At 40.5% G+C, this 12,385-nt stretch overlaps 1 protein-coding gene across 9 annotated transcripts in view; it reads left to right on the top strand.

Moving 5' to 3' along the window:
• Positions 1 to 12,385, top strand: part of ZMIZ1 (zinc finger MIZ-type containing 1) — a 520,385-nt gene that overhangs the window by 442,174 nt on the left and 65,826 nt on the right. For all 9 annotated transcript variants that reach the window (XM_060769065.2, XM_060769068.2, XM_060769069.2 and 6 more), the window contains one exon: positions 2,903 to 3,047. In XM_060769065.2, coding sequence (XP_060625048.2) covers positions 2,903 to 3,047 — 145 coding nt within the window. The remainder of the gene's footprint in view (positions 1 to 2,902; positions 3,048 to 12,385) is intronic.

Here is a 12,385-nt window from a genome sequence, read left to right on the forward strand (position 1 = left end):
TCTTCTAAAACATTTCAAAGGAGGCATCTGCACATACTCTGCAATTCACAAACATGGTATAGCTAAGGTCTATCCAGGGATTGGCAGGTGGAATCATAGAATCATAGAATTGGAAGAGACCTCATGGGCCATCCAGTCCAACCCCCTGCCAAGAAGCAGGAATATTGCATTCAAAACACCCCTGACAGATGGCCATCCAGCCTCTATTTAAAAGCTTCCAAAGAAGGAACCTTCACCACACTCCGGGGCAGAGAGTTCCACTGCTGAACGGCTCTCACAGTCAAGAAGTTCTTCCTAATGTTCAGATGGATTCTCCTTTCTTGTAGTTTGAAGCCATTGTTCTGCATCCTAGTCTCCAGGGCAGCAGAAAACAAGCTCCCTCCCTCCTCCCTATGACTTCCTCTCACTTATTTATACATGGCTACCATATCTCCTCTCAGCCTTCTCTTCTTCAGGCTAAACATGCCCAGCTCTTTAAGCTGCTCCTCATAGGGCTTGTTCTCCAGACCCTTGATCATTTTAGTCGCCCTCCTCTGGACACATTCCAGCTTGTCAATATCTCTCTTCAATTGTGGTGCCCAGAATTGGAAACCCCAAAACCAAATCCCTCTCCCTCCCTGAGTCATGCAGCCCGATGCTGCTTCAGTTGTGGTATCCACCCGCACTTATGTTACTCACTCTGAGCTCATTGACAATCGAACTGTTGGTAGGATCACACAGGGGCTGTGCCAAAGTGAGACAGATAGCTGTTATAACCTTAACCTTCCTTTTTCTTCCTATACACTTGATGGACCTTTTGTCAAGCTTAGTAGAAACCTTCCTCATTAAACTTTAATCCTGCTGCTGTTTTGCCCTTGGCAGCTGAAACAGAAAAAAGCAAATTCTGGCCTACTGGCATGGCATATCATAGCCCCTTTCTTCTTCTTTTCCGAAAAAGAAATTGTGCCTTTTCTAGCTTTACCATTCTCTTTGGAATTCTCTCTATTGATCATGTATGTCTTTTCACAATTAAAAAAAACCCAACTGATTTTGAAATAGCTCTTCATTTTCTGTCCACCTTGTAACAACATTGTAAGTACTTGATTTCATTCTTGGGGATGCCATACCCTTCACCTATCCCAGTCTGGCAATGAGAATCCTCATTAACCTCACTTGTCATCTCACTTTTTTCAGCTGCTTTTAAAATGTCCCAGTTTCTTGCTCTTCTTCCTACTTTCCCCCTTGTCCTCAGCTTATTCGAATTGCTGCAAACCAAATTCAATATGCACTTAATTAACTGGGAGGGAAGGGAGAGAAAGGGGCAGAATCTTGTCTTTCCCAGCTGACTCAGTCGGAACCAAACCTCTGCTACCTTGTGTGTGTTTTTCCCCACTAATAACATTCATCATTGTGGCCACATTCTGACATGGATTGTCCACACATCTCAGTTTTCACCTGTTAAATGTTGGAGGGTATGAGATGTGCATCTTGCTTCTCCTCTGTTCCTGCATTCCGAAATAAAAATTTCAAAGCCTAACATTAAGAGATCACCTTCTAGGCAGGGATGCTATACATCATGTCTCCTTGTTGTGCTTCACTGCCAAAACACCTCAGCAAGCGAGAGTCCAAAAGTGGCAGGCTCAAATCCAGAACCTCAATCAATGGCTGATACCAAATGAGAGATTCCCCCTGGGAACACATAAAACTGGGTGACTTGGAAGGCGCTGAACAGACTGCCACGAGATGCTGAGCCAGCCTTAAGAAATGGGGCTACAAAGTGGAATCCATGACATGCGAGTGTGGAGAAGAGCAAACTACAGACCATCTGCTGCGATGCAACCTGAGCCCTGCTACATGCACAATGGAGGACCTTCTTATAGTAACACCAGAGGCACTCCAAGTGGCCAGCTACTGGTCAAAGGACATTTAATCAACTACCAAGATTGCAAACTTTGTGTTTTTGTTTGTTGGTTGGTTGGTTTGTTAAAAAATGCACAACTCTTTGGCTTGCTCCTGACACGATACATACATAAACATACTGCCAAAAATACAAAATCTAATAAATTTTAATTTAAAATAAATTTTTAGGTGCCATGGTACTCAAGGAAAACTAAAAAGCACATTGGCATTGTTGAACATATTGAACTGTCTATAAACAACAGCATTATACTTTAGTATATTATTTTGGAACTGCTTGTCATAATTTCTCTTCCCTATCTCTCAAGTCAGTTTCAGCACAGTTACTGGAGGCCTTCCTTCCTTCCTTCCTTCCTTCCTTCCTTCCTTCCTTCCTTCCTTCCTTCCTTCCACCTTCTTTACTATTCTAGTACTTGCTCTGAATAATATAGACATTTGGGGGGGGGGGGTTAATTTAATTGAATAAATCATGCATACTTAAGTTTGCCTATGAACCTTCTAAGAGCAATTATTTTTGCAAGAGATCTGTCTGATAAGAGAACAAGGAAATGTAGTCTGACAGCGCTTGTTTGGGCTGTGGTTGTCACAAACACTGCTGTCTTCATCCAGCTTTCAGATTAGGCCAGCTGGTAGTTTTCACACTTTGGCTCTATAGCCTCCAGTGACTCTTTCTATTGTATGGTCATAAGTGTTTTTAATGTTTGTTTTACTTAAGTGATATTCGTCTTTACTGTTATAATGTTGCACAAATCCTATGTAAAATCATACTACGTATTTTTGACATTAATATTGAAATCTGAAATATATACAGAAAGTCTTTACTTAAGGTTAATAGACACCAAACATGTCTTTTAAGAGAAAAAAAACCCACGGAAGTCATACAACATAAGAAATTACATTGCTGTGGCATTTGTCCTACAGTATGCATTGTTGTTCCTTTCTTCATATTTTCTCTTTTTTGTTCTATATGTATTTCTCATCCAAAGGCCTTCCTTCTGTTTTCCAGCACTGCTCTCGTCGTGGTGTGAGGAGTTGGGACGGTTGCTGCTGCTGCGCCACCAGAAAAGCCGCCAAAACGACCCTCCTGGCAAGCTCCCCATGCAGCCACCCATGAACTCGATGAGCTCAATGAAACCCTCCCTTTCACACAGGTGAGTCCCTTCCAGGCATTTTCCCTGTAACAGCAGACACAAAATTGATCCCAAGGAGGAGCTGTCTAACTGGCATGCTCACTACTCATACGAGTGTTTTTCCTTCATGAAAGAGAACTGTAGGCATACCGGTGTATTTGGAAGCTTGATCGTAATTTTGGTTATGTTTGTGCTAGGCATTGTGTGTGTGTATGTGCACCCAAGTCACCTGTCAACTTATAGTGACTCCAGGAATTTCATAGGATTTCTTAGGCAAGAAATACTCAGAAGTGGTTTTGCTAGTTCCTTCAGACATTAATGTGACTTAAAACATGGAGAGATAAGAGTTCTGAATACCATGTTCCTTATTTTTTTTTCTTATCTGGTATTTTTTTTCTTATAGTTCAGTTACATATGAAGTTGTTGTGTGCCTTTACATCATTTCTGACTTTTGACACCTTTAAGGTAACCTTGTCACAGGGTTTTCTTGACAAGATTTGTTCTGAGAGTTGTTGCCTTGCTCTAAAACTGAGAGGATATGACTTGGCCAAGGTCATCCAGTGAGTTTCCATGGCCAAGCGAAGGTGTGAATCCTGGTCTTCAGAGTTATAGTCCAAAACTGAACACATTACACCACACATATGAGATTAGTGGACACCAAGTTGTAAGATTTCGTTAGTAATATTTGTAAAAAGGGGGATGGGAGGCAAATAGCTCCAAAGATTGGTACGTTGCCACTGGAGATGTTGACAAACATCATCCAAAGCAGGCTTGTAAAATAATTTTCCAAACCACCAAATTCATCAGTTTGGACTCAAATCTAGACTTGGGAAGACTTGCTGTCTTAATCTCAGAATTGATTCTACTTTCCTTAATTGTGTAGGGTATTTTTGTCACATATTTGTTTACACTTTTAAACTGAGTGTTGTATAGTATGATTTTCTCCAAAGCCAGCTCCCCCTGTACATTATCTGAACAATGCCATAGCAGAAATCAAGAAAACCTCCTTCATTCTGCCAAGGAGAGAGATGGACTCATAAAAGAAGTGGTTTAAGCCAACTTGACATCTTACTCCTCTCATAACATAGTTATACTGTCAGCAAGGCGGAAATGGTGACAAGGAGATTAGGAAAAAGGCAGACACAACAACACTGAAAGGAGAAAGCCAGTTCAGAGGACCTATTTCCCAAATGCCTGGCTTCCATGGGCAATTCAGAACTAGATCATTCTCTTGTCTTCACCAGAACCACCATCTCCATGCAAAAAGATACCACAGAATGGATTGTCACACAACTCACATGCTGCTATAGGATTTGGCCATCTGACATCCAGTGTTCTTCTCAAAGAATAGATGGAGAGGTTTAACTAGAATAAAACCATTGAATCGGTGGAATTTAATTATGGTACTTACTCAAGTTTACTCAAGTTGGGGAGAACAAATAGGATTCTGAACATGTTTTCCATGCACTGGCTATATATGTAGAGGAGAAATGAATAAACAGGACTTTAAAAATATTAGGCACCTCAAATAAAACTAGAATATTTCTGATAGAAATGATACACTCTGCAGGGAAATAACACATATTTAGAACTGCAGAGGTTCAGATTAAGTATGCCAATAGTAACTACTGAAAACGAACTAAATACTCAACTGAAACAGCATTTGGGAATAATGTTTTATGGTCCTGAGAATCAGTATAGATTAAGTTCTGGAAGCAGATGTTTAAAAGAAGAAACTTTTGGGGGAAATTTACTGGCTATACAAAGTAATGCTTTAGTTTGACAGAGGATGGGGTTTATGTTCGCTTAATATTATTAACATATTACAGAGTGAAAAAGGAAAGTTTTAATTTTTTCTTTGCATTTATATTTCACATTTGATGTACTTCAAGCATGTCCCATATATTATTTAAATAATTGATTTAGTCGGTCAGAAATGAGGCTGGGCATATGATGACTTACCCCCCGAGGCTTTCCATAAAATTTGTGGCATAGGCAGGAATTTGAATGAAGGGCCGCTCGGTGCCTTATAGTTCATACTTCTATCTGCTACCCTACACCAGTCATATCTTGCTCTCCATGTATCTTGGGAGCAATGGGGGGAGAGGTAAAAGAAGTAACATTCATTTGGAGAAAAAAACAGTGTTAAAAGCAAATAATTGCAGCATCGTTTCCTCGTGAAATCTGCATTTGTCATTTAAACAAGGAGAATGATGTTTTCATGCACATGGCAGGCTTGATCCTAGTATAAACAAGAACAGCTCCCTTTGTAGTCACTCCATACTTTGTACAGTTGTTAAAGTGCTTGCTGCAGCTTGTATAGCACATGGTAATGCTTTGCAGTGTCAATAAGAATGTCTGTAAACACACCACTGCTTTTTTCAGCATTTTCTGTTATCACAAGTCATGTTTGACTCCTTGTTTTCTATCGCCTCCAATATTAACTAAATGGCAAGTTTGTAACTGCCAGTGGATGTATTAGAATTGATTAATATAAACAGACGAAGCTTTGAAAAATAAAGGTTATTTAATTTTGGAGGTTTGATAAAATTGAACAGAAGACCAATTAACCAGTAATTCAATTAGGTGAATGGAGCCTTATTGTTAATAAGAATCATTAGCATTATTTGACACACTGCATTTCCTATTAATATGGGTTTAAAAAAAAACAAGGATAGGGTTTTGTTGTTTCTCCCTCCTCTTTCTCCTTTGTCAAAAGAGGAATTCCTAAGATTGTATACATTGCAACGTTGCTGGCATGTAATAAACAATTATTTTTTTATTTATCGTGTCAGAAGCAAATAGAGAATGCAATTATAATCCATTTTAAAAAGCACAAACAAAGTTAAAAACTTGGCATTATGCTAAATATCCTTTGACCAGAAGCTGGCCACTCCCCATGTGGGGTTATGAGAGGAGCCTCTCACAAGGATGGTAAAACATCTGGACATCCCCTGGGCAACATCCTTGCAGTTGGCCAATTCTCTCACACCAGAAGCAACTTGCAGTTTCTCAAGTTGCTCCTGACACGAAAAAAAAAACTACTTACATTACTTTTTCCGAAACTGTTAGGTAGGCAGAACCTGAGCTAAAGGCCAGGAGCCTTTCGGTTGCCAAGATTTACTGTGCTTCATCAGCGTCGCAGATGGACAATGAAAGCGACAGCTCCCCTGGTGGCCAGAAAAAGTTGAATAGCCTCTGTCTATGTCTGTATATGTTTGTATGTCAAAATTGGCATCAAATGTTTGCCATATATGTGTACACTGTAATCTGCCCTGAGTCCCCTGCGGGGTGAGAAGGGCAGAACATAAAAGCTGTAATTAAATAAATAAAAATAAATACTGCAGCAGGTTTTAAACCTGCTGTGCTAAAGCCCGGCCCTATCACATTGGTTGCCCCTAGTGTAGTCTGGTAGCAACCACCAGAGCAGTTGTTGTTGCTGCTGCTGCTGTTGTTATCATCTTTATTTGTATCCCACCTTTCTCCCCATAGGAACTCAAGGCAGCCAACAAATCTAATACACCTAATAAAAATTTAAAATGAGACAGATACAAAAATAAAAAAGACCAATTACACATTTGTGAGGGGATACAAAATTTAAAATACAAGAAATACCATTAAAATTATATTCATGGCTTACAAAATCCCACTCACAACCTCCGCTGTAGTTTTGCAAGCAGAAATCTTACAATACTGATGAAGGATTCCATTACACTTTATCCAAATATCAGAGACACTGTAATTGCAGTGTCTTCATAAGGTACATATTACATTGTTTTATATTTTGGTTATGATTCAGTATAAATGTAATCCAAACCACCACACGTATTTCATGATCACTTTATTTGGGAGCAACATGTTAAGCGGTAATCAGGCCTGTAGGCAGGATTTTGTTTCGGGGGGAGCTGAGTTTGATTCGGGCGGGGGAGGGGGAGGGCTGAGTCTGAGTGAAAGAGGGTCTAGCTTAGCAAACCTTTTGTATCGTTACCCCAATACCCTCATGCATATGGGATATATTGAGTATGGTGATCAGATCATGATAAGAATAAACATAAGATTAAATAATGTACCAGTAAGGCCTTCTCGTGGACCACCCCGACTACATGCCTGGCGGCAATGATAATGAGAAATAAGGAACTCATCTTCCATCCCCTAGAACAATGGTTCTCAACCTGTGGGTCCCCAGATGTTTTGGCCTTCAATTCCCAGAAATCCAAACAACTGGTAAATTCACTGGGATTTCTGGGAGTTGTAGGCCAAAACACCTGGGGACCCGCAGGTTGAGAACCACTACTCTAGAAATATCTGTCTGACCTATACAAGAAGCTTTGCCCTTACTCTCTTAGACTTTAGAAACATCAGCACCTAGCGAAATCTGATTGGCTATATGTTTTGATGTTATAATCATGCCTAGTGTATGATTCTCATTTAGTTAATGTTGCTTGGATAGGAATAAAGAAAAATTCACCAAAGCTGCATTGGAATAAGAAATGGCAACATGAAATATCAATAAAGCAAAACAACTAAGGATGTGAGGAAATTCCTACCTGAAATCACCACTTTTGGTTTAGATCAGTACTATAAGTAAGATGTTATACAATGTGAAATTCATTCAACTGTGAGTAGTTTTTCACACACACACACACCCTTGAATTTTTGGAAAGGCATGTTCTCATACGAAAGGCATATGTGCTTGAAGGAAAGGCTGAAGTTTTTCACATTAAATTGACGATTATCCTACTTAGTACTGTCAGGATCTCCTAAAGAAGAAAGGAGTCAGATAAGAATAAGTGGCTAGGAGATAACAAACTGATGTAGATCTTCAATGTAATCTGAACTGCACTAAAGCCATTTTAGCTGTGTTTTGAATGGACGTAGCCGTTCCAAAAAGATATCAATTGAGTGTAATGGATTCATAGGATAGAGCAATGCTGACAGCAGTGGAAAAGAGGCTTCCTTTGTAGGAAGAAAAGCTGAAATAACTTCATGCATAGCATTTCATTAGCTTATTAGAGAGAAGGCGAGAAAGTATGTTGATGTTTTCCAGATACATTTAAAAAAATCAGAAAGTAGAGGGTGGGGACCAGTGTTCAGATGAGGCTAAACAATTTATTTAAATTAAATAAAATAAATTTTGAGGTTTTCAAGGGTTTTCTTTTTCTTTTTCAAATGGAAGACTCACAGTATATTGCTTTTAATGGCTTTGTCTGTTAACAGCAAATGAAGGAGGCATGCTTCATAGTCCTGGTGCTGTTGGACAGGCTGAAATACATTTTCCAAAACCTTTCAGTGGTGCAGCTAGCCATAGTGGAAAGTTTGAAGAGAAGGGTAACGTTTTTCAATCCTCTGAAAGCCTCCCTTGTATTTTTCTTCAAGCCAGATAGTAACTGGACATTCAGCTCTAGTAATATCCTATTTTGGAGAAAGACAGGTTGGTCTCTGCACTCCTAAAAAGTGAAGAGGGCCTCATGCTTCCAAGCAAGATATGGTTCTGTCCCAGCTTACTTGTCCGAACGTATCTCCCCCTACATCCCACCTCAAAACTTACAATCTTCCGGGGAGGCCCTGCTCTCAATCCCACCTTCATCGCAAATGTGCTTGGTGGGGATGAGGGACAGGGCCTTCTTGGCGGTAGCCCCCCGCCTGTGGAACTCGCTCCCCAGTGAAATTAGGTCAACGGCTTCCCTCCTTTCCTTCAGGAAAAGGTTGAAGACATGGCTATGGGACCAGGCATTTGGATAGCAGGCTGACAATAAAAATGACGACAATGCTCTGGAAAATGGACAATGGACAGGTTTTGGATTATGTTGTTGATTGTAGAACTCGGCCTTGACATGCCAACTAATTCAATTTGCATTATTTTAAATGGTTTTATAATAATTTTAATAATTTTACTTATTATGTAACTGTTGTTTATCTGTTGTATATGTGGGGCATTGAATTGTTACCGGCTGTAACCCGCCCTGAGACCCCCTTCGGAGGCAGAGAAGGGTGGAGTACAAATATTTGAAATAAATATAAACAAATAAATAAAATAGCCTGTAGCATTTTTCAGAGGACTAGTACTGGTTCCCTACAATTTGGGCAAAGTAGGATGTCAGGGTGGGACAACATGAAGAAGCCTCCAAGACTTGTCAGGGCAGTAGTGCCACCCTGATCTCTTTTAGTTACTTGGTCCTATGCTACACAATTACAAATTATGATACCTAGGGAGGGCTCAAGATGCTGAATATACTAGGAATTAGATTTTGAGAAGGCGATCAGGATCTCCACAAGCTCTGATTCCACAAACTTAAAGAATGTACTTCATGACAGCAGGATGTGGAGCCTAGTGAAAAGGCCACTAATTGGTGAAAGGCACAGCTTGGAACTGATATAGATGGGGTAGGTTTAAGGTCTCCCTAATGCAGTGGTTCTCACCCTGTGAGTCCCCGGATGTTTTGGCCTTCAACTCTCAGAAATCCTAACAGCTGGTAAACTGGCTGAGATGTATGGGAGTTGTAGGCCAAAACACCTCTTGACCTACAGTTTGAGAACCACTGCCCTAATGGAATCATGGTGGAAACAAAACCTTACAGCTTCCTACCGAAATAACAAATTAGGAAACCATTTTACAAGCAGACAAAGCACTATCCAAACCCAGAATTTTAGGGTTAAGATGAGATATGAAGTGGAGCTGCATTTCTTCCATTTCAAGACCCAAAACTTAATGAGAGCAAGCATATTGTAATTCACTGGATTTCTAAACTGGGCATCAAATCCATGCTTATCCATGCGGGCTACTGGATAAGGTCAGGATACTCCATATGTGTGACATCCTGACCTCATGAAAAAGCATAATATGAATGTGATAGACATATGGTCATAAATAAATTTGGGGAAGGAATTGGTTCCAATTTTTAAAATCATTTCTATTCACTGGGTTGTTGTAGGGTTTTTAGGGCTATATGGCCATGGTCTAGAGGCATTCTCTCCTGACGTTTTGCCTGCATCTATGGCAAGCATCCTCAGAGGTAGTGAGGTCTGTTGGAACTAGGAAAAAGGGTTTATTTATCTGTGGAATGATCAGGGTGGGTCAAAGGACTCTTGTCTGCTGGAGCTAGGTGTGAATGTTTCAACTGACCATCTTGATTAGCATATAATGGCCTATTTCTATTCAGTCAGGTGTTATTAGAAGGTGTTTATGTATCTGAACTATAATTTGTAAACTATCAAAATCAAAACTTAATTCGACCACACAACGAGGTTGTGTTAGATAATGTGTGTGTAAGTCAGTTTACTGTAGCTGCCTGTCTTTTTTAAAGGAAGCCTTTTTTGACCCTCTTTGAGCATGCACTTTTCCTGGCTCTGGAATCTCAAGAGCTGAGAATTCATATAACCACACGTGTGTGAAACAAAAGGCCTGCGGTCCGAATCCAACCCACCATGTCATGTTACGTGGCCCACGAGTCTTTCAATGGCAGATCAACATAGTTACATTTATGCAGTCTTACAATTACAAATGACCCTTTGAAGAGGTCATAAGGCTGATGAGTTTGACACCCCTGTGAAAATGAGTTTAATACCCCAGATCTAACTGCTCATTCTTACTGTTTGCTATACCTTCTCTGATTCAGTCTCCCTTTAGATCCTCATTCAGCCCCCTTTTCTTCTCCTCCCCTCTTGTCTTGGAAGCAAAAAGGGAGGTGGGGGAGAAGCCAGAAGTCGAATCTGTTTCCGAAGCTCCTTCCCTGACTGTTGTAGCAATTGCTGACCTCCAGGCACTTTGAATAAACAGCAAAGCTGGGAACAAAAGGATTCTTCTGGCTGCCATTATCTCACATTAACATAGCAGAGGCACTGTGGTGTGAACAATGCAATTCCCATTCACTGATAATCAGCGATTTCCCGGGCGGGCTTTCGAATTACCAAGGCAACAGGCAATGATCGAAAACTGGGTGGGTGTCTTGGTGTTGTTGTTTTTTTTTAAAAAAAAATCTTATCTTTATAATAATGGAAGGAACAGTTAGATATAGAATATTTATTATATTGATGAGCAAAACTAAAATTTATACCATGCTACTGAACTTGGGGGAAAATGTGAGCAATGTATCTCAAATGTTAAAATAAATCATGGATGAAACTAGGTCTGGCTGGTGTGTTACAAAATGTAATAAAGATGAAACTGCATATATCAAGCGGCAAATTTGCAAGACATTTGTAGCATCCTTGAGACTTAGGTAACAGGTAGGATGTTCATAACAGGTGGATTTTGTGACTGTCATGTTGGGCTGTAACAATGTATTTATGTGAAGAGTAGTCTGCCTGTGTGGCATTAAAGGGATGGGGAAGAGGTTGATAAAATGGATGATTCCATAGCACAGGTTGAAGAGCAATGATATATCCGATCCCTTTAGGAGTTAGAACACATTCTCAGTAACTGATGATCTTTACAATATAGCTTTGTTACCTTTTTGCCTAGCATACTGTGTCTGCTTGTGCATGTCTAGTCACAAAGAGTATAAGAGGTTGAGCTTTGCAATGGCCCGAGTTACTTTGTGAACACTCAAGGGCTGGTAATATATTGGGGGGTGTGAAACAGCAGAAATCGGTTCTGTTTTGTTTTGAATTTTGGACCTGTCCCCCCCCCCCCCCCCCCCAGTTCTGTTTTCAGGAAGATTCTGAAATTGAAACAGAACTCCGGATCCCAAATTACGAATCCGAATGGCCCCTTTCCTAATCTCCAGGAATCTTCCTGAAAACAAAATGGGGGCCGGGGGACAACGAAATTCAAAATGAAAACAGAACCAATTTCTCCCATTTCATGCACGCCTAGAATATATAATTTTGAATAGGAGTTTCCCATTTGAGCAGGAAGCCCCTGTGCCATATTGCAGCCTGTTTTTCCAGGTTCCTATGGTTTTAAAGTAGTGGCATGAACAATTGCTGTTTAAAGCACACAAGTCCTTGGGTAGTCAGAAGGAATTGTCCTTTGGGATTACACTATAATTCTAAAGAAAGATTTGGTTAAGTCTATGAAATAAACTGGAATAGGGGTCATGGTGGTGCCCCTATAAATAGGAGCCACGGTGGTGCAATGGGTTAAACCGCTGAGCTGCTGAACTTGCTGACTAGAAGTTTGGTGGTTCGACTCCATGGGATGGGGTGAGCTCCCACTGTTAGCCCCAGCTTCTGCCAACTAGCAGTTCAAAAACATGTGAATGTTAGTAGATCTTTCTCGGTGGGAAAGTAACAGTGCTCCATGCTATCATGCCAACCACATGGCTTGGCTGTGTCTACGGACAAGGTGGAATTCGTCCTTGATACAGTGAGGTATTTATGATCCTCACAGGCATGTAGCCAGGGGGAGGGGGGCTCGG

This window comes from Anolis sagrei, chromosome 3 (genome assembly GCF_037176765.1).
Source record: "Anolis sagrei isolate rAnoSag1 chromosome 3, rAnoSag1.mat, whole genome shotgun sequence".
In the NCBI taxonomy this organism is placed as follows: domain Eukaryota; kingdom Metazoa; phylum Chordata; class Lepidosauria; order Squamata; family Dactyloidae; genus Anolis; species Anolis sagrei.